We start from the raw sequence: 23,288 nt of genomic DNA, 5'->3' as shown, positions 1-23,288 counted from the left end.
ATCTAGGCTTGCCTGAATACAAAGCCCAAGCCCCTAACTAACCACTATGCCACATCGTATTAGTACCTCTAGCTCACCTGAGGCCCTCTCTTGCTATATATTCTCTTCCTAGGTAATCTCATCCATGCCAGTAGCTCAAATTTTTCTTCTAGCTTAGATCTCTCTTCTAAGCTATAGATCTATGTGGCCAACTGTTCCTGGGGAAGCACTTAGAATATTCAAAACTGATGATTTCCCCCAATTACCACTTCCTCTCATCTCTCCTCTCCACCCCTCCAAAAGTCTGGTTCTTTGCTAGTATTCCTTTTCTCGGTATATGGTGCTCTTATCTATACAGAAAGCTGTAACCATCTTTGACATCTATTTGTTGTACAGCCAATCCATTACCAAGTATCAATTTTATTTATCTTTTTGAGATGGAGTCTTGCTCTTTCGGAGCTCTGTCTTGCTCACTGGAGTGCAGTGGCGTGATCTAGGCTCACTGCAACCTCCACCTCCTGGGTTCAAGTGATTCTCCTGCCTCAGGCTCCTGAATAGCTGGGATTACAGGTGCCTGCCATCACGCCTGGCTAATTTTTGTATTTTTAGTACAGACAGGGTTTCACCATGTTGGCCAGGCTGGTCTTGAACTCCTGACCTCAAGTGATCCGCCTGCCTGGGCCTCCCAAAAAAAGTGCCAGTATTACAGGTATGAGCCACTGTGCCTGGCCCCAAGTATCAAGTTTAATCTTAACTATTAATATCTCTTAAATCTATTACCACAAACTTAATGGACTGCTGCAATAGCCTATTCTCTAGTAGCCACTGTGTTCTTTGCAAAATGCACATGTAATCATATTACTCCATACTTTTTTCCTACCCCTCACCCTTGTCCCCCAAAAAACCTTAAATGGCTTCTTACGCTCCTAGAATAAAGAACCGAAAGTCCTTAATATGGTCTCCAAGTCCCTACTAAGAGCCCCTGACTCTTCTCATTGCACTATTTCCCTTATACTTTAAGCTCTTTTAGGCCAATGGGTTTTATAATGCAGGTCCTTGAACTTAAAAAGCCCTCCAAACCTGCCCTTTCAAAAATCATTATATAATGATAATCTTCTCTGACCTGCTGGATTAGGTCAAGTCCCCAAAAGACATTCTAAGAGCAATTTACCTTTCTTCTTGATACTTTGATCAGAGGTTCAAGCTATATTTGTGAGACTGTTTGATTGGTCTCTGCTTTACTAGACTGTGCCACCATTCCATGAAGCAGGAAGCAAGCATGTCTGTTTGCTTATCATTGTAGATTTAGTACTTAGTGCAGTTCTGGACGCATAGTAGCTGCTCAATATATTTTTGAATGAATATCATTAATTCTTTATTAACCAATCTCCTTGAACATATATCCTACATACCTGATTAAAAGTTTTAACAGGACATATTTCTGGAAGTAAAACCTTGGAAGAAAGGATACAAATATTTTCCATTCTGATAACGTGGAAAATGAATCTACCGGCAAAGTACTGACAATGTACAACAAAGAAATAAAGCTTTGATCAGAAACTACCTGGAGCACTTTTATTCTAATACCAGTAGCTTCATTAGGAAAAAAACCCAGAATGAACCACTTTACCCCGTCAACACTTTGGATAGAGTATATATGTTGTTGGGGGAAAAAAAATGAAAAAAAAAAAGAGTGGTAAACAATAATCAGGCCATTTACATCTTATGTGAAAATGAAGGATTTCTTTTAACACAGTACCTACAATAAAGGTATTTTATGCCGTTTGCAATCCTTTAAAATATGTTTTACAAGCTTTTAGAGGTAACATAAGCCTTAGGCTAAAGGTTTACATTTCATATGGGTCAAGACTAGCTCTTGAATAAAGCAATCTTGACAACAAAACGGTCCTTATCGCTTAACATTTATTGTCAGAAAAACGTTAGAGAAGATCTGTAATTTATGATAAAAAGACAAGGCACAGTCAAATTTACTCTTATTTTAGGCCTTCTCTTCAGCCTTACTGGCAAATCAATAAGACTCTTTGCTTAGCAAATTGGATGGTTTTAAATATTATGTATCCTTCACTTTTCTTCTCAGTACAAAGAAAAAGCAATTAATACAGCATAGCATCTGAATAATTTTAGAATTAAGGAGAATGCTTCCTTTCTATGTAAGACTTTGTCAGTTTTTGTCTTTTAATCAAGAGGGGGCAAGAAGAGAAAAATTCCATTTCAAATTTCTCTTCTCAACAAAGAGATTTCTATTTTCTAATTACATAATGCAAAGAATCTTGGGACAAGCAGGAGAGGCCAGCTGCAGGTTTTCTATAACCTAATCATTTACGATTACGGTTATCTGACTTGTAAATTGCAATCAGTTTTAACATTTTCAGATGTTTTAATTATTTTATTACTGATTCTTGGAAAGATGGTCAAAGAAGCAACAGAAATTTCTCTCATGGAACAGTGGCAGAAATTGATGACAAGTAACTTGGTATGAGTAATAAACTGATTAAATATTTAATTCCATATTATGGAATCTTGTGATACCTGAAACTCTCCAGGCAATTTTAGCCTAGTCAGCCAAAAGATGTGGCAAGGACTGCTAATTATTCCCCATATCCATTTTCTTTCTTTCTTAGAGTTTTAACAGGGCACACGGTCACCCAGCTAGAGGATATATTTACCAGCCGTCTTCACTACTAGATGTGATCATGTGACTAAGTTCTGGCTAGAGGGTGTGAACAGAAATAATCTGCACAAATTCTGGACAACATCATTAAAAGAAAGCTGCCTGCTCTTCACTTCTCTTCCCCTTCTCACTGGCAAGGAAATGAGGAGAGCAGCCACTGTGATTTGAGAGAGGGAAACCATATTTTAAGAACAGTAGAGCTGCCTTACTAGCCCTGTTCTATTCACCTGCGGACTGCTACAAAAGACAGAACTTATTTATTTATTTATTTATTTATTTTTAAATAAAGACAGGGTCTCGCTATGTTGCCCAGGCTGGTCTTGAACTCTTGGGCTCAAGCAATCCTCCTGCCTTAGCCTCTCAAAGTGCTGGGATTACTCACATGAGTCTTTGTGCCAAGTGGAGACAAAAGTCAACTTTTATATTTATGCACTGTATTTCTTAGTCTCTCTGTAATAGCTTATCCTATATAATAACCAATTCAGGGGCCAAACCAACTCTATCACCCTATACTCTCCATAATAATCTTTTGTCTTATTCTGTAAGCATAGTAAAAGTTGTCTGGTCAGAGGCTATTGTGATTAAAAGATTCCTCTACTTTGGAACGAAGAGAAGACCTCTTAGTATGGGTATGTATGAATGCTTACACATGCCAAGAAATGGAATAAGCAGTATTTGACTGTGAACCCTTTAAGTGAATGCTCTGTTTTATCTATCTTTTAATTGCTAGCATATATGATGTCCTTGGCACATGATAAATTGAAGGATCGGTAAAGGAAATATTAATAGCAAACTATACTCTAGCCTCTCTTGGTAAAAAGAGATGTATAAATCACAAAGTAAGGATTCATCCAAGAAGAGAGGAGACTATATTAAGTTATTCATAGCAATGGGAAGAAAACAGTTTGAAAACCTGGAATGAGCTATGACTTAGCTAGGTTAGTATAACGAGTACGGTCTTCGTTCTGATAAACTTAGTTTCAGTACAGATTCTGCAACTTAGATTGGAAAATCAACATTTCTGAGTCTCGGTTTCTTCATTTGAAAATAAAGCTAACAATGCCTACTTTTGTAGGGCTGTGACACCTGTAGAATATGCTCATTCATTAAATGTTAATTTTCCTTTCTGATTTATGAAGTAATATGAATTTAAATGTTGAAGGGAAGAAGATTGTTTCGTGTATCTGAGATTAGTGCACTGCTTCCATGTATCTGAAATTGTCTGGTATTTTAGTATGGTCTAGAATGAGGGCTGTACCAGAGGATAAGCTAAAAAGAGCCATGTTTTAAGACTAGAGGTTCTAAAAAAAAAAACAATTTAACAGCATGGTGGCAAGAGAGCCTAGGCATAACAATGGAAAATTTAGTCTAGAACTAAAAGAGAAAAACACAATTTAGGGGCCAGGTAAAATATACTTCGTGATCAGTAGCAGGACACTAGTAGTGGTAAGAGGAGAGATTATCCTTTGAAATTTATGTGAAGTAAATTTAGGGAAAATAAAAGGTAGTATTATTCCACACAGCAGCTTATTAAACTCATTACGCTCTTACAATGGTACAGGTGAGAAAAAATGTTGAATATGTAAGTTCAGGTCTGGATATTCAGTTTAATGTGCCTTCCAAGTAGCAGTGATACATATGTGTATACAGTTCAGAGGGCAGGTCTGGACTAGGAATATAAATTTAGGAGTTAATTGTCACAGATATCTTAAGCCACAGGAAAAAATGAGAAGGTTCATATAAGAATAGAAAGTAAGGGCTGGGCGTGGTGGCTCACACCTGTAATCCCAGCACTTTGGGAGGCTGAGGTGAGCAGATCACTTGAGGTCAGGAGCTCGAGACCAGCCTGGCCAACATGGTGAAACCCCATCTCTATTAAAAATTAAAAAATTAGCTGGGCGTCATGGCAGGCGCCTGTAATTTCAGCTACTCAGGAGGCTTAGGCAGGAGTATCATTTGAACCCAAGAGGCAGAGATGAGCCAAGTGAGCGCCACTGCACTCCAGCCTGGGCAACAGAGTGAGATTCCGTCTCAAAAAAAAAGAAAAATAGTGTTTCAAGAAGGAAGGGTAGTACAAGGTATTGTCAGGTATTCATGATATGAGGTAGGTTTATATGTACAAACCTGAAAGACTGTTGACAATTTTTGGCAGAGAAGTTACGGACAAGAAGTTTGTGGTCAAACATTTTTTGCAAATTCTAGCTCTACTAATTCTACTAACTTAGTAGCTATGTGGTTGTGGGCAAGTTACTTCATTTCTCTCACTTCATTTTCCTCATCCAAAAAATGAAACTAACACTTCCTTATAAGATTTATATAAGGATTAAATAACTGTAAAGCTCTCTGGCAAACAAACCTCAACAAATCTTAGTGATGAAGATGATGACATTAAAACATTTAAAACCTTTTTCAGATTAGCATGCTTCCATTTTTGAAAAAATATGATTCTCATACTCTGAAAGGATATATACCCAATTACTAACAATGGATAGCCCTAGGGAGTGAGGGAGAGGACTATCACTTTATATTCTGTACATTTTGAATTGTTTACTTTAAAAAAAATAAGCATGTGGTGCTTTTGTAATCTAAGCCAATAATATTTTAAAAATCACTTATCTGTTTTGTCTTTACCTCCCTTATCAATTTGGAATACTTGGATGTCTTTCCTGAACAGAATGCTCCTTAATGGATACAGCATACTGACTTCTCAAAGAAAAACTTCTGAGTCTCAAATTGCAGTGAACTGGAAGAAACACTGAGAGAAGAACTAACGTGCAGTATAGACAGCTAAGTGGTAAAAGCCTGGTGAGTTTATATAAATTGATGAGTGACAGTTGAATAGCAATAAAACATGGCTACTAAGATAATCTAGGCTAGACCAATTCTTTTTTTGTAATAGAGTTTTTAAAAATATGGTAAAATATATATCAAATAAAAGATTCACATTGTTGTGCAGCCATCACCACCATCTACCTCCAGAAACATTTTTCATCCTTCCTAACTGAAACTCTGTATCCATTAAGCACTAACTCCTCATTCCTTCCTCCCTCTCAACCTCTGGCAACTACCCTTCTACTTTCTGTCTTTATCAATTTGACTATTCTTAGTGTCTCACTTAAATTTAATCATACAATATTTCTGCTTTTATGACTGACTTATTTAACTTAGCATAACATGTCCAAGGTTCTACTCTGTAGCACGTGTAAAATTTTCTTTTCATTTTAAGGCTAAATACTACTCTGTTGTGTGTATATGCCACCTTACGGTTATCCATTCATCTGCTTATGAACACTTGGGTTGTTTCCATCTTTTGCCTGATGTGAAAAATGCTTTTCTGAATCTGAATGTGCAAATATCCAACTGAGTCCTTGCTATCACTTCTTCTGGGTATGTAACCAATAGTAGTAGGATTGCTGAATCATATGGTAATTCTATGTTTAATTTTTTTAAGAATTGCCATGCCATTTTCCACAATGGCTGCATTATTTTACATTCCTACTAGCAATGCATAAGGGTTCTAATTTCTAAACATCCTTGCCAACACTTATTTTGCTTTTTTGAGTAACAGCCACACCAATGGGTGTGAAGTAGCATCTCACTGTGGTTTTACTAATGAATAGGGATGCTAAGCATCTTTTCATATGCTTATTGGCCATCTGTATAACTTCTTGGAGAAATCTGTAAAGTCTCTTGCCCATTTTAAATCCAGGTTTTGTTGTTGTTGAGCTGTAGTTCTTTATATATTCTAGATATCAATTTCTTACCAAATATGATTTGCAAATATTTTCTCTTATTCTGTGGGTTGCCTTTTCACTCTGTTGATAAGTGTCCTTTGACGCACAAAAGTTTTACTTTTGACGAAGTCCAACGTAACTATTTTTTCCTTAGTTGCCTGTGTTTTTCGTGTCATACGCAAGAAGTCACTGCCAAATCCAATGTCATAAAACTTTCCCCCTAAGATTTCTTCAAAGTCTTTCATGGTTTTTACCTCTTGCATTTGGTCTTTGATCTGTTTTAATTTTTGTATATGGAGAAAGGCAAGGGTCCAATTCATGAAAATGTGATTTCTTTCCATGTATTTGTGTCTTCTTTAAATGGTTTGTTGTTAATGTATAGAAACACAACTGATTTTTGCATGTTGATTTTGTAACTTTACTGAATTTGTTTATTAGTTCTAACAGGTGGGTTTTTTTTGGGTGTGGAATCTTTAGGGCTTTCTATACTTAAGATCATGTTGTTTACAAACAGAGATAATTTTATTTCTTCCTATCCAATTTGATGCCTTTTATTTCTTTTTCTTCCTTAACTGCTCTGTCTAGGACTTTCAGTACTATGGTGAATAGAAGTATATCCTTGACTTATTTCGATTGTAGACAAAAAGCTTTCAGTCTTTCACTCTGGAGTATGATGTTAGTTGTGGGTTTTTCCTAGTTGGATGATCTTTATTTTGTTGAGTTCGTTTCCTTCTATTCTTAGTTTATTGAGTGTTTTTTAAAATCCTAAAACAGTGTTGAATTTTATCAAATGCTTTTTCTGAATCAGTTGAGAGGATCATGTTTTTTCTTTTTAATCCTGTTAACGTGGTATATTACATGGTATATACCATGACTAGTTTTGTATGCTGAACCATTACTGCATTATAGGAATAAGTCTCACTTTGTCATGGTATGTAATTCTTTTAATATGCTGTTGGATTTGATTTGCTAGTGTTTTGTTGAGGATTTTTTGCATCAATATTGTCTTAGTCTGTTTTGTGTTGCTATAGCAGAATACCTGAGGTTGGATAAATTATAAAGAACAGAAATTTATTTCTTCACAGTTCTGGAGGCTGGGAAGTCCAAAACTAAGACACCAGTATCTGGTGAGTCCAAAACCAAGACACTAGCATCTTCCACATAGTGGAAGGTATGATGTGGCTGAAGAGCAAAGAGAAAGGGCAGCAGGAGCCAAACTGACAGTTTTGGAGCAGCATTAATTATGCCCATGGGGGCAGAGCCCTCATGGCCTAATCATCTCTTAAAGGTCCCACTTCTTAATATTGTTATACTGTCAATTAAATTTCAACATGAGTTTTGGAGGTGACAAACATTCAAACCATAGCAAAAATTCGTAAGTGATACTAGTCTGTAGTTTTCTTTTCTAATAGTGTCTTTGGTATCAGGGTAATGCTGGCTTCATAGAATGGGTAAGGAAGTGTTACGTACTGTTCAAGTTTTTGGAAGAGACTGAGAGGATTGGTATTAATTCTGCTTTAAATGTTTGGCAGAATTCACTGGTGAAGCTATCTCATCCTAGGCTTTTCGTTGTTGGGAAGTTTTTGATTACTGATTCAATCTCCTTACTAGGTAAAGGTCTATTCAGATTTTCATTTTCTTCATGATTCATTCTTAGTAGTTTGTGTGTTCCTAGGATGTTTTACTAGCTTATCCAATCTGTTGGCATACAATTGTCATAGCACTCTTTTATGATATTTTTAACTTTTGTAAAGTTGGTAATAATGTCATTTTCTTATTTTAGTTATTTGTCTTCCCTCTTTTTTAGTCAAGCTAACTAAAGGTTTGTCACGTTTCTTGATCTTTTCAAATAGTCAACACTTGTTTTTGTTTTTCTGTATTGTTTTTCTATTTTTTGTTTATATTTGTTTTCATTTTTATTATTTTCTTCTTTATGCTAGTTTTGGGTTTAGTTTGTTCTTTCTCTAGTTTCTTCAGGCATACAGTTAAGTTACTGATTTGAGATCTCTCTTCTTCAATACATGCATTTACAGCTAAACATTTCTCTATTCACTGCTTTTACTGCATCCTAGAAGTTTTGGTACTTTGTATTCACACTTTCATTTGTCTCAATATATATTCTAATTTCCCTTGTGATTTCTTTTTTGACCCACTGGTTGTTTAAGCGTGTTATTTAATTTGTACATAGTTGTGAATCTCCCACTTTTCCTTTTGCTGATTTCTAGTTTCATTTCATTGTGATTAGAAAACATACTTGGCATGATTTTAATCTTTTTAAATTTATTAAGTCATTTTTAATGGCCTCTCCCAGATAATGTTGCATATGCCCTTGAGCAAATGTGTATTCTGTTGTTGCTGGCGTTTTTACATATGTCTGTTAGGTCTAGCCGCTCTACAATGTTGTTCAAATCCTCTATTTCCATATAGATCTTTTGTCTAGTTGCTCTATCCATTATTTAAAGTGTTTAAAGTATAATACTTTAATTTTCCTACTATTATCATAGAGCTGTAATGTTTCTTCCTTCAATAGTGTCAATGCTTGCTTCATATACTTTGGAGCTCTGGTGTATGATGCATATATAACTGTTAATATTTGCTTGATAAACTGACCCTGTTATCATTATATAATGTCCCTTTCCTGTCTCTTGTAGTAGTTTTTGTTGTTTTGTTCTTTTATTTTTGAGACAGGCTCTTGCTCTGTCATCCAGGCTCGAGTGCAGTGGTGCGAACATGGCTCACTGCAGCCTCCACCTCTGGGGCTCAACCAATCCACCTGCCTGTCTCCTGAGTAGGTGGGACTACAGGAGCACACCACCATACCTGGTGTTTTTTGCTTTTGTTTTTTTGTAGAGATGGGATTTTGTCATGCTGGCCCAGGCTGGTCTTAAACTCCTGTGCTCAAACGACCCACCTGCCTCTGCCTCCCAAAGTGATGGGATTACAGGTGTGAGCCACCATGCCCAGCTTGGAACAATTTTTGATTTAAAGTCTGTTTTGTCTGATTTTAGTATATTCACTCTTGCTCTCTTTTGGTTATTAACAACTGTATGAGTGTTCTCCCTTTTCCACCTCTTTGCCAGCATCTGTTATTTTTTCGTCAAATTTTTTAATCAAGAAAACTATTTTAACTCAGGTGAGACAATATCAAATTGTGGTTTTGATTTCCATTTTCCTAATGATTAGTATGTTAAGCATTTTTTTAAATACCTGTTGGCCATTTGCATGTCTTCTTTTGAGAAATGCCTATTCAGATCTTTTGCCCATTTCAAAATTGATTTGTTTTTGTTGTTTTGCTATTGAATTGAGTTCTTTATATAGCCTGCTTATTAATCCCTTGTCAGACAGATAGTTCGCAAATATTTTCTCTCATTCTGTAGGTTGTCTCTGTACTTTGTTGATTGTTTCTTTTGTTGTGTAATTTTAGCTTGATGTAATCCCATTTGTCTAATTTTGTTGCCTGTGCCTTTGAGATCTTACCCAAAATATCTTTGCCCAGACAGATGTCCTAAAGCATTTCCCCAATGTTTTCTTCTAGTAGTTTCATAGTTTCAGGTCTTATATATAATCTTTAATCCATTTTGATTTGATTTTTATATATGGTGAGAAATGAGGGTCTACTTTCATTCTTCTGTATATGGTTATCTAGTTTTCCTAGCACTGTTTATTGAAGAGACTGCCCTTGAAACCAATAAAGGAGGAAAACAGTAAGGGAGAAAACCATGAAAATATCCAAATAAAAACCACTCCAACCAAATGGGATAGTAAATGCAAAGGTTCTGAAATAGGAATATATTTGAAAAACAACAGGAAGCCCATGTGGTAGAAAAGCTGTGAGAGAATACAGTGGTAGGAGATAAATGGAGTGTCTGGTAAGGACCAGATTAGGCTCTGCCTTAGTAGGCCACAGGAAGGACTTTCGTTGTTTTACTTTTTTTGAGCCAGGGTCTCGCTCTGTCACCCAGGGTGGAGTGCAGTGGTGTGATCTCAGCTCACTGCAGCCTCAATCTCCCTCAGCCTCCCAGGATCACTGGGCTCAAGCAATCCTCCCACCTCAGCCTCCTGGGTAGCTGGGACTACAGGCACATACCACCATGTCCAGCTAATTTTCTTCATAATTTTGGCTTTTATTTTATAGAAATCACTGAAAAATTATGAGTAGGAGACTGATATAATTAACATTTAAATATTTCTTTTTAAAAGGATCACTCTGGCTGTTGTGTAATGTGATTGTAAAAAGGCATGAATTATTTTTTCACTTTATGTTCAAGCTTTCTCCTCTCTCTCTGCTATATTATTTATTCTTCCACATTGTTTCATTCATCCAAAAAAAGAAAAAAAAAACAAAAAACAGAAAACCTCACTAGTTATCACTCTATTTATCTTCTGCACAGTCAAGCTTTTAACCACGTGGTTTATATTGTCTTTACTTCTTCATTCCCTAATTCTCCTCAGCCTACTACAATCTGCCCTTCCCACTCAACTTAATTGCCTTCATAAATGTCAGTAACCTCCACATAGCCAAATGCAATTGGCTTCTCAGTTGTCATCTTACTAGATTTCTTGGATATCTGGTACTGCTAACTAGTGCTTCCTTCTTGAAGCTCTTTTCTAATGCCTTCTATGATACTACACTCTTTTTCTATAATTTGTTTCTTACCTTGTAGAGTGGTTTTTATTAGTTTCCTTAATGATTTTTCCCTCTCTATGCCTATTCTGTAAAATATTGGTATTCTCCAAGTTCTCTTCCTATGCCTCTGAAATTGCTTATGTTCTGAATCTCCAGAAGCCAAGTGACTGACCTTCTTCCTTTCCTTCTCCCTCTCCCACTTCTATCCTTCAAATATTCCTTCAACCTATACACTCTTAACTGGGAGATGTTATCCACATTTAAGGATACAACAAAATCCATTACTTCCATATCTACATTTTCCAATTCAGAACTTTTTCTAGGCCTAGATCCAAATTTACAACCAGCCATTGGCATCTTCACCTATAAGCCTCATAGGTAACTACAAATATTAACTAAAACCTAATTATAGATCTTATTTCCCCACCCCAAATTTGTACCCTCTTATCCATCCTTGGTTTCAGTCATCAGCACCACCATTAATCCAGTAATTTATTCCAGATACCAGGATACCATCTGAGAGGGTACAAGGCCTCAGATGTGGCCTGCATTCAGGTGCCCCTGCTTTCCATTTTATCTCTTAAATAAACCTTAAATCTTTTCCCCAACTCATCTCTAATGCTTAATTTATGTCCTCATTTTGATTGCTTGAAATGATTGCCATTCACTTTTTTAAAAAATTGAGGTATAATATATATGTGCATACATTTAGTATGTATATTAAGAGATATTTTATGTATCATATAACTACATAATTTTATATCAATACATATATTAAAGTGCATAAAGTGCAACTGGATAGTTGCCAGTTATTTTATATTGCTTGCTCTTAGAACATTGCTTAGTATGAAATAGGTTCTTAATATATATTTGTTGAGCTCAATTTCACATTGTTCTGTATCCTATCTATCTTTATCCCACTGTCAGGAAGATTGTTCCAAAGCACATATTAATCCTTCGATAACTTTTGATTGAAAAAGGATATAGTACAAACTACTTAGCCATACCAATCTACCTTTACAGGTTCTTTTCCTGGAATGTCCCATCATTCTCTTTGAAGCTATACGATTCCTTGTGGTACATGAAATGTATCATATACTCTCTCACTTCTGAGTTGTTTTTAATATATAGTGCTCCTCCTGCTTCTTCCCCAGTTTGCTAAACTCTTCCTAACCTTAGCACAAGTATTGACTCACATTGAGCTTATTACCTGATTCTCACAGACCAAGTGTCTCTTCTCTGTGCTCATGTATTATCCTATACTCATCTCGATTGTAGTACAAAATACACTATAGTAATAACTACCGTCTTTTCTTTTTTTATTCTACTATATAGTAAAATATCTATTTTATTTATGATTTACTGAACTTTTTAAAGTTCCTTAATGATATAAATGATATTTTATTTATTTCAGTATTCTCAAAACTTCATTAAGGGCCCAGTACTTAGGAGGTACTCAATAAATGTTTCTTAAATAAATCTACCAGAATATTTTGAATTTAACATATAAGAATATGTATTATACATTTTTTCTTCATCCATTCTTGAGTACTTAACAAATATTACCTTTGAAAACTAAATGTAAAAAAAATTTCCCTTTTCCTTCTTTGGAATATATGCTAATGTGAGCAAAGGCTTCTTCCACAGCAGATAAGGGGGTTAAACTCCCAATTGCTTACCAATGGCTAGTGCAAAAAGAACAGGAGTTAACAGGAATTCCTGTTTCTGTCTTATCCAAAAGATATCTTAATACTCCTCTAGAAGAAATATAGAATTGTCATGGTTTCTTAATGAACCTAAGAAGAACAAACGTTGAGTTTTTTTGCTTTCTACAAAAGTAGCTATGTCTTAAACTTGAACTGAAAAAAAAAAATTCAAATTCTAAACTTCATTTCAATAATTTTAGAAAGCCCTCTCTCATACTGTGCACTCTTTCCTGTTATCCACCCCTAATGAAGACTTACAGTCCGTAAGTGTTCATAGGTATTCCATAATGGAGTATTCTTTTGTAAACCAAGAGGAGACTCACAAAGAATAATGATGATTTCTGAAGAATGGAGGGAGTTATGAATGACAGCTAGTTTTAAAGATTTATCAATTAGAAAGGAGAAGGAAATTGTGTAGCTCCTGTATTTAAGGAAGAAGCTAATAATTGCATGGCTAGCTGTGGCATTATGATTAGGTTTTTGTCCATGGTTCCTAGCTCATAACTCTCACAACACTTGTTATAGTCTTTTGTTACAATGCTGAGGTGCTTCAGGCCTTGGAAGCAGGCCTCAGGAAACAGTCTCTCTCTCTCTCTCTCTCTAACCTTCTCCTGCCCTTCTCTCACTTGCTGAAGACAGGACTCTAATATGACTATGGGTTATCAGACCTTCATTCCAGAGAGGGTCCTGCTGCATACTCTGGAGGAAGGAATGCTCCACAGAATAACCAAGAAGAATCTGAATAGACAGGAACTGCTGGGTTTAGATCACACCCTTTTTGTGCAATCACATTTTGAACTGGTTGTCCATTCTTCAATTGTGGACAATCAATGAAGTCTCCATAGAAGCCCCAAAGGACAGGGTTCAGGGAACTTCTGGGGAGCTGAACATGTGGAGGTTCACAGAAAGATGAAGAACTCATCCACGTGCTGGGAGTGTAGTGCACCCCAACTCCCCAAAGACAGAAGCTCCTGTACTCGGGACCCTTTCAGACCTCACCTTATATGTCTCTTCATTTGGATGTTAATATCCTGTAAAATATCCTTCAAAATAAACTGGTAAAAGTAAGTATTGGTTCCCCTGAGTTCTGTGAGCCACTTTAGCAAATTAATCAAACCCAAAGAGGGGGTTGTGGGAACTCCAACTGGAAACTAGTCGGTTAGAAGTTCTGGAGGCCGGAACTTGCAACTTGGGGAGGGGAGAGGGTGGTCTTGTGGGACTGAGCCCTTTACTTGTGGGATCTGATGCTATCTCTGAGTAGATGGTGTTGGAACTGAATTGGAGGACATCTAGCTGGTGTCCACTGCTTAATATGTGGGGAGAAACCCACACACATTTGGTCACAATTGTCAAGTTTTCTTAATGAACCTAATCACAAAATAAGAAGAATAAACTCTGAGATTTTTTTTTTTTTAATAAAAATGGTTACGCCTTAAACTTGAATGGAAAAAAAAAAATCCAAATTCTAAACTTCAATTCTCTGACCTTCTCCTGTTCTCTTCTTCTATGTTGCTGATTACTGTTGTTGTGTGAGATTAGAGGAAAAACAAGGTTTGAGAGCTTTTCCAAAATATTAGCATATTAGACTTCAGAGTTTCACAGGCTAGTAATTTTTTTTTTTAATTGGGAAATCCAACATAAGATCCCTCACTTTCAACTGCCTGTGCAGAAGTAATTTAACACAGCAGGCCTGAGGCTGTTGTCTTCAGAAAGGTTTAGGTGCAAGTTTTCCCTTGGCTAGTGATGTGGTTTGCCTCTGTGTACCCACCCAAATCTCATGCTGAATTGTAATTCCCAATGTTGGGGGAGGGACCTGGTGGGAAGTGACTGGATCATGGAGGCGGATTTTCCCCATGCTATTCTTGTGATAGTGAACAAGTTCTCATGAGATTTGATGCTAAAAGTGTGTGGCACATCCCCCCTCCCTTGCTCTCTCTCTCCTGCCACCTTTGAAGAAGGTACTTGGTTCTGCTTTGCCTTCCGCCATGATTGTAAGTTTCCTGAGGCCTCCCAGTCATGCTGCCTGTTAAGTTTGTGGAACTGTAAGTCAATTAAACCTCTTTTCTTCATAAATTACCCAGTCTCAGGTAGTTCTTTTTTTTGTTGTTGTTGTTTTTGAGATGGAGTTTCGTTCTTATTGCCCAGGCTGGAGTGCAATGGTGCAATCTCAGCTCACTGCAACTTCCGCCTCCTAGGTTCAAGTGATTCTCCTGTCTTAGCCTCCCGAGTAGCTGAGATTACAGGCATGTGCCACCATGCCCGGCTAATTTTGTACTTTCAGTAGAGATGGGGTTTCACCATGTTGGTCAGGCTGGTCTCAAACCCCTGATCTCAGGTGATCCACCTACCTCAGCCTCCCAAAGTGCTGGGATTACAGGCGCAAGCCACCACGCATGGCCATCAAGTAGTTCTTTATAGCAGTGTGAGAACGGACTAATACAGCTTGCATCTGGGAACCTGGATTTTGAAAACCTTTCCTAAATGATAATGTTGTGCCTACTGTGCCAGCCCACTGAAGACTATACAATGAGATTTACAATGAACACCTTTCCTTTTGAGAGAGTCTGGAATTTTGGTTGACAAGAGGGTGCCTATGTGATCAATCCTCAATTAAAAAAAAAAAAAACAACAAACCCTGAACTCTGAAACTAAAATGGAGTTCCTGATGTACTGCACACGTTACTGAATTTTAAAGTTGAAGGAAAGGTGTATAGGAAGGCTGAACAACATGGATTCCTCTAGACTCCTCCTGATGTCTTTTTCCATTAATAATCTGGCTATATATCTTTACTATGTCACTGTAATAAATCTTAGCTATGACTATGATCGAATGTTGAGTTGTATGAATCCTTCTGGGGAATCACAGAACGTGTAGGTGAAATTGGAGACTTCTGAAGCACTATGTAAACATAATAAACAAGGAGAGAATCCTATCATCATCATTTCACAAAAGTATATGTTAATAAAATTCTGCTCTTTACTTTGATCGTATGGAAACATGGAACATAACAACAGAATAGAAGGCAGAATTTTAAATGAAATAAATGTAGCATTATGAGAAGTTTAATAATTAGCCTTATTTTTCTCATTTTGCTGCAGATCAGTGAAAATCTCATCATGAACCGGTAACAGACATGTGCTTAAGAACTATGAGGTTAAGTAATTTTTGCCTGGATAGGCCTTTCCTCCAATTTACTTTCTTCTGAAACTAAAAGTACTAAAAATAAATGTTATGTGTACAGGGATAATTGTAAAAGCTGAAACTTTAGTAAGTCATTAAAGATTTCACTGAAATAGTCTACTTTGAATCGTTACAAAGAATGGAAGAGTATTATAAATTAATAACAATTTAGTTCTTAAATATTTTAAGACTTGAAAAGTTTTCCTGCCAGCCAAATAACAACATAAAAAACACCAAAACCAAACAAACGGAGACAGTGATACTTCTGTGTCATAAAACTGTTTTTATAGTTATTTCTTCCTTATTTATAAATACTGATATTTTAAAATTATTAATGGAAGACAACATTCACAATCTTTCACAATCACCTGAAAAGGAGCCCATCAAATCAACTCTTCCTATGGGTTGCAATATTTTTTAAACAACAAACAAGAACTTCAAATTTCATCCATTAATATATACCTGCATTTCTGTAATTATAGTTCTTCAGGGCAATTTCTAACAATATAACATTTTTCAGATGCAAAAGGCTCTAAAATTCCATGTACCAAGATAAAGAATAACTTTCAAAACCAGAACCACACACCTTTTGCTGTAATTCTTTTACTGCAGAATCTCTATCCATGCATGCCTGCCGGAAGGCTTCATATGCTTTATTGAGTTGCTCGCCAATGTTTTTATCCATTCCTCTTCGTCCTGTAGCATCACTATAAAGGATGGAGTAAATGACAGGTCTGCAAAATAATGAGATCAAGTTAGATAATTACTAAGTTACATAAATCTCATTTTAAAAATGCATCTTAAAGATAGTTCTATAAGGTTTACCACAAACATTATAGCACCAAGTACTATAAACATAAGTCTCATCTAAAATCCTGACTAGAAATCTTATGAAACCTTAAGTTCCACAATTTTTAAATATTCTTATTCTAATGTTCAAGGAGCAAGTGGGGTTCCAGTTCAAGAAGATGCTACTTTGAGAATACTAATCTATAAACTTAATCTAAAAATGAGAAAATATAAAAGGCCATTTTAAATTCTTTATTATAGAAATGTACAATAGGATCAGCAATGTGGGAAGGGATTTCATTTTACTAAATGGACTCTTACTCCCACTTATGAGGTGAATTCTTGCTACACTGAAATTAGAGGAAAATTAAATAGATAGTAAATGTTTGTGGATGGAGTTCGCACTGTTGTTACCACAGAGCAATTAAAATGTGTGAAAATGCTCTTATTTTAGCACAAAATCTAGGGAGAGCCGCTGTTGCATTGTACATTAAAAAAGAAAAATCACATCCCATCAGTCCTACCCCCACTACCAACTAGTTTTCTAGCTTCCCTGCTGTTTCTGAATACAGGTGATTTGCTCAGTGGAGGTAATTTGGTTTTATAATCTCAGTTTGCATAACATCTCTTAACGACATTCCTTGGCTCTGAGCAGAAGGCTAACTAATGACTCTGATTCTTCCTGTCCAACTGTAAAAACCACAACACAGGACCTTTCTCTTAATTCTCTAAAAGCTACCGACTAGACAAAGTTCTCTATCAGTTATATTGGGTACCAAGTTATTTCATATTTGTGAAAATTCTTCAAAATTTCAGTCTCTAATCTGTTATAACATCTTTTGTTATATCTTCAGGCACACTTTTTTAATTTTCACATTTTCAATTGAGATACAATTCATATAATATAAAACCCACTATTTTAAAGTGTACACTTTGGTATTTTTTAGAATATTCATTATGTTGTGCAATCATCACCATCATCTAATTCTGGAACATTTTAATCACCCTCCCTAAAACAGTCCATACCTATTAAGTTAGTCTCAATCCTCCTCTTCCCCCATCTCCTGGTAACCATTAATTTTTTTTTTGTCTCTATGGATTTGTCTATTTTTGACACTGCATATAAATGGAATAATACATGGTTTTTGTGTCTGGCTTCTTTCAGAAAGATAATATTTCTGAGGTTCATCCATGATGTAGCATGTAACAGTACTTGACTCCTTTTTATGGCTAAATAATATTCCATTGTATGGATATGCAACATGTTGTTTATTCCACAGTTGATGGACATTTGAGTTGTTTCTACCTTTTGGCTGTTATGAATAAAGCTACTGTGCACGTTTGTGTATACATTTTTGTGTGAACACGTTTTCAATATTTTCAGATATACACCTAGAAGTGGAACTGCTGAGTCATATGGTAATTCTATGTTTAACTTTTTGAGGAACTGCCAGTTTCCATAGAAGCTGTACCATTCTACATTTCCACTAGCATCGTATAAGGGTTCCCCTTTCTCCACATCCACACCAATACTTCTTATAGTCCACTTAAAAAATTACAGCCATCCTAGTGGGTGTGAAAGGATACCTTATCAAGGTTTTGATTTGCAGTTCCCTAATGACGAGCATCCTTCCATGAGCTTATTGGCCATTTGTGTATCTCTGGCAATTTATCCATTCAAATCCTGTGTCCACTTGTAATAAATGGGTTATTTGTCTTTTTATTGTTAAATTTTAAAAGTTCTTTATATATTCTAGAAATTAGACTCTTATCCAATATATGATTTGTAAGTATTTTCTCCCATTCTGTAGATGCCTTTTCACTTCTCGATAGTGTCCTCTGACACACAATGTCTTTAATTTTAATATAGTCCAATTTACCTATTTTTTCTTTTGTTGTTTGTACTATTGGTGTCATATCTAAGGAACTGTTGCCTAATCCAGGGTCATGAAGATTTTCAATTGTTTCTTTTTAAGAAGTTTATAATTTATATTAAAGTCTTTGATCCATACTGAGTTAATGTTGTATAAGGTATGAGGTACGGGTCCAGATTCGTTCTTTTGCATGAGGTTAGCCAATTGTCCTGGCATTATTTGTTGAAAGGGCTATTCTTTTCCCACTGAATAGCCCTGGCACCCTTGACAAAAATCAACTGATCATAAATCACAACATTTTTTTAATACCCACATGCAAGTAATCTTTCAGCCAAAGTCTTTCATTTTAAGAGACTAAATACATTTTAAGTAATTTACCAGGCTCAATAAAAACAATTCCAGGGTTTTAGATAACAATGTCATTACTTTTAGAAAAACTGAAGAAATGGCAATTCTTTATGCATTCCACTTAGGAAGTTAGCTTCTACTGCTACTTCTGATAGATGAAAAAGTTGAAATCCTGTTAACGATAATTAATGTTGCTAGGATCTCTGCCCAGACATAGACACTATGGAAACATAAGCAGTTAGCATTAATAAAAAGCATCATTTTGAGTATTTTAGACACTGCTTCATTCAAAAACATACTAAGGCTACTTACAAAAAATACATGAGATTAAAAATACATATGCAAAGAGGAAAGAAAAAGTAAGTATAGGTAGTCACAGGGACTATAATATACTATAATAAACTAATACAGAAGTTAGAGGTTTTAAGTAGCTAAGTGGCTATCTATCACTGCCTTAAAAAGCTGCATGTCATTAAAAATTGTCAGTATAAACCACACCTGTACCTTTAGATCTGGGACAAATAAGAGCCTTGAACTGGAAATCCATCTAGTCCCTTGCTTTGTTCTATTACTGACTGACCCTTAGTTAACGGCCACTAAATCTTTTGGGACCAAAGTTTCTTTTTCTTCAGTACAAAAAGGTGTTTGGACCCAATTTCTAAGAAACTTCCTTTTTCTACAGTTCTTGAGTTTGTGAGTTAAAAATGCATGTCTGTTCCATCAAGAAGGTGCATTCTTGTTTTTAAAAATGTAAATGCAGCACTAAAAATAGCTGCATCATATGCAAGTAAATCATGTGGCGCCATCCCTTCAGGTCCTTGAATTAGATCACACAAATGTCACTAAGAGAGGAGCTACCGAGTAAATTCCACACGGATGCACCCTATTTCCTGAAATAAGAATGTATGCTGAAGAAACAAGTTCCAGGTTGATACAAATAAGTAAATGATACTTTTAATTCCTATTTCACAACCAAGAAGAGAATCAGGTGTTAGATCAGTGACACTGACCAGAGAAAAAGGAAAGTCTCTGGGACTCAGCTAATTAAACTGGACAGATTTCAAATATTAACACCCTGAACTTTAAAGCCACTTGTTTATTTATTTTTAGCATTTGTTAAGTATAAAATTAATTTAAGAGGCAGCTATATTTCAATTACATTTCAGTACACCTTCCGCAATATTTGCCAGACTCCAGGAAAATGCTTTTTATTTACAGTAAACATGCTTGAACCTAAATCTCATGGTTAAGCTCATTCTCCAAACCCAGGAGGCTGATGCTATAGCAATCTCTCCCTTGAAAACACTCTCCTAGTTAGGGTTTTGCTTTATTTCTGGATTTGGTTTGCTGGTTTCCTTCCATTACATGAGAAAAAAATTCTGAAATCCCAGAAGGTAGCAGGGCTAGCTCAATGCAAATCACCATCCCAATCTTGTCCCCTGCAGTTCTTCTGGAGCCTGGATACTCTCATCTACCCACTGTTGTCACTCTAGCAGTAATTCCTTTTTTCCTACCCAGACCAGTGGTTCAGACAAGCAAAACTGAGGGCAGTAGGTTCTTGTGCCACCTCTCCAGCCCAGTGATTGCCCATGGTGTGCCTGTCCACGAAGAAACACCAAGAAAATCCCTGCTTCCTCTTTCATTGATCCCTTGGTTCAATAATGAAACTGTCCTGGAGTAAGAGAGGCAGCATGAGCAAGAAAGATAATTTTCCCTTCCTTTGGTAAAGCTTCCCAGCCCTAGCAAAGCTTTGATTTTAATAAAATATATCCCATTACCATTCAATCAGAACAAGGTATTTGCTGGCTTATTATGTGTAAGGCACCATATGGGGAACAGCAAGGGATTCAGATATAGTACTATCTTAAAGTTATGTTTCTTTCACAAAGTATTTTCACCAATTCTTCATTTCCTATTACATATTAACATTCCTGTTTGACTGATAAGGCTCAGAAGGCTTAAATGACTTATCTATAGCTATAAAGCTGTGTTATGAACTAGATTAAATCTTTAAAATTCTTAGTTCAAGGATTGTTCATTACAGCCAGCTGCAAAGTGCTCTCCCAGGGTGTTATGGTCAATATGCTTATTTGATAAAATATTTAGTGCCAACTACGAGCAGAAGTGTGCTGGGTACCACTGATGCAGTGAGAACGAAACAGACATGAAATCTCCTCCCTTGAAGGTACCATTAACTGTAACTTGAAGCATATAGTATATGAGCATCCTAAGATATCCAAAAGGCTAGAGTTTGGAGAGGAAAGTTAATCTATTTATGAAGTTTAGGAAAGGCTTTGAGAGGTAGGTGGTATTTGAATAGGGTGTTGAGATACAGGTGGGAATGATCTTACCCAATCCTTTTATTTAATTATCAAACGGCAGTCATCCTTTTTCAAACAGGTTTCCCACTGTGATAAGGATGTTTTTAATATTAAATAATATCAATTCTTTACTAAAACAGGCCAGGATTACATGCATTTCTTATGCACTGCTCAGTTTGATTTTCCTGATCAGGACAACCATGCAAACCTGAGACAATTCTTAAGCATAACAATGATGGTTACTACAAACATGACGGATTATGCTAAAGCTTTTCCATGACGCCTGAAAACAAGTAGGGGTGGAAATGAAAGAAAAGGCAAGTTCTGCAGCCTTGATTTTCTTTGTTATTAAGACAAAGAGTTTGGATAACAGAGTCTCCTTTAACTTTATAATTGCATAACATTACCAAACTATACAGAGCATAAAAACTTTTGCTCAGCAAATACAGTGACTTATTTTTCCTCATAAATGATATCATATATTTAAAAACAGTAGCTGCTTTGTCTTAATTTATGTTACAAATTAAGCCTTGATTGCAAACCAGTTGCTAGGGCATTTCATTTCACAATGGTGAGAAGCAAGGAGTAAAGTTATATAGAGTGTCCTGGAAGTAAAGAGATGATATGATACTGTAAAAATATGTGATATGAAAAATATGTGATTACCATTAATACTGTGAAAATTACTGTGACTTTTGTTTATTCAATAACATTTATATATTCCCTCCTAAACACTTTACTAGAGTGAAAAAAAATATAGGCTTTAAATTCAGACCCCAGATCTGCAATTTCCTAGCCATTTACTGAACTCTGAACATCAGTTTTCATATCATACATAGTTTGTAGGGTTACAATAAAAATTAAGACCAAATATACAGTAAAAATTAAGTAAAATTTAAGTGAGACCATATATAAAATATGTTATTTGTTCCTCAATATCTATTCTCTCCTTCTCTTATAGTACTAATACTTCTGATTTTTAGCTGGTGTGGTCATGTGACTACGTGCTAGTCATTGGCAAATGGGTGTAACTTCCATAACAAGTTTTCCCTTTCACCTTTTTTCCCAGCTGGATGGAATGTTACAGTGATAAGCCACCTAGAACACTGGGATGCAGGCAACCCTTGTTTAACCACTGTTTTGTGGGTCTCTAAAGGAGGAACTGCGCTGTATCCTGATTGGTACAACGTTCAAGACTGGTTCAGTGTTGAACACACAGTAGGCACTCCTTTTCTCCCTGGGAAAGTGAAAAATAGTCATGGTCTTTGCCTTTTTCTCCAATTAGAGCTTATAATTGAGTGAGGCAGACACACATGAAAATAATTAGCCAAAAGGTCAATTATAAATGTTTAAAAAAAAAGGTCTGGGCACATCTTCACAGAGGTCTGGGTAGCACAGGTATAAGCATTTGTAGACCTCACCCAATGGTTCACTAGAGATTTATGCATTTCATTCAAAGTTCTACCTAAAAAGAAGAAAAAGAAAACTTAAGTAAAAGGTATATAAGATAAAGGCTCAATAGAAGGAACAATCAAAATAAGAAGGATTGTGGAAGGCTTCACAGAGGATCTGACACTTAAACAGAGTCCCGAAAGATGAGAAGAGTTTCAACAAGTAGAGAATGAATGGGGAAAGTACATTCATTCTGAAAGAGCAGAGGCCCTGAAAAGTCATTAGTATGGTGCATTTTAGTGAAGGGAGTGAGTATTCTGTTTATGCAAGTCTAGTATGTGTGCAGAGATGACAGCGAGGTGAGGGTGCCATGATAAGCTACAGTCAGGGTCAGCATGTATGACTGTGCTGTACTACAAAAATCCTAGGGAAGACCATACATAAAGACCATGATTGGAATGGCATCCCATAGAGCTGTAGAGTACACTGACCGCATAAACCACATGCAGCAGACTCAGTTATGGCTAGACTATAGTAGACCTCGAATGTCACTCTAAGAAATTTAGACTTTAACATGTTGACATAAGGAGTAATGAGAGATTTTCAAGGAGATGATGGACATATTTTAGATAGAACAGATAACAG

General features: G+C 36.1%; 1 protein-coding gene across 5 annotated transcripts in view; it reads right to left on the bottom strand.

Moving 5' to 3' along the window:
• The window catches only part of TANK (TRAF family member associated NFKB activator), a 99,139-nt gene that overhangs the window by 39,647 nt on the left and 36,204 nt on the right, over positions 1–23,288 (bottom strand). For 4 of the 5 annotated variants that reach the window (XM_054478935.1, XM_054478933.2, XM_054478932.2 and 1 more), the window contains one exon: positions 16,506–16,653. In XM_054478935.1, coding sequence (XP_054334910.1) covers positions 16,506–16,604 — 99 coding nt within the window. In that variant the 5' untranslated portion in view covers positions 16,605–16,653. Of the gene's footprint in view, positions 1–16,505; positions 16,654–19,008; positions 19,131–23,288 lie in introns of those variants that run through there. The other variant, XM_054478937.2, reaches the window with a different exon arrangement.

Source organism: Pongo pygmaeus, chromosome 11 (genome assembly GCF_028885625.2).
Source record: "Pongo pygmaeus isolate AG05252 chromosome 11, NHGRI_mPonPyg2-v2.0_pri, whole genome shotgun sequence".
Classification (NCBI taxonomy): Eukaryota; Metazoa; Chordata; class Mammalia; order Primates; family Hominidae; genus Pongo; species Pongo pygmaeus.
This window is presented reverse-complemented; position numbering and strand designations above follow the sequence as displayed.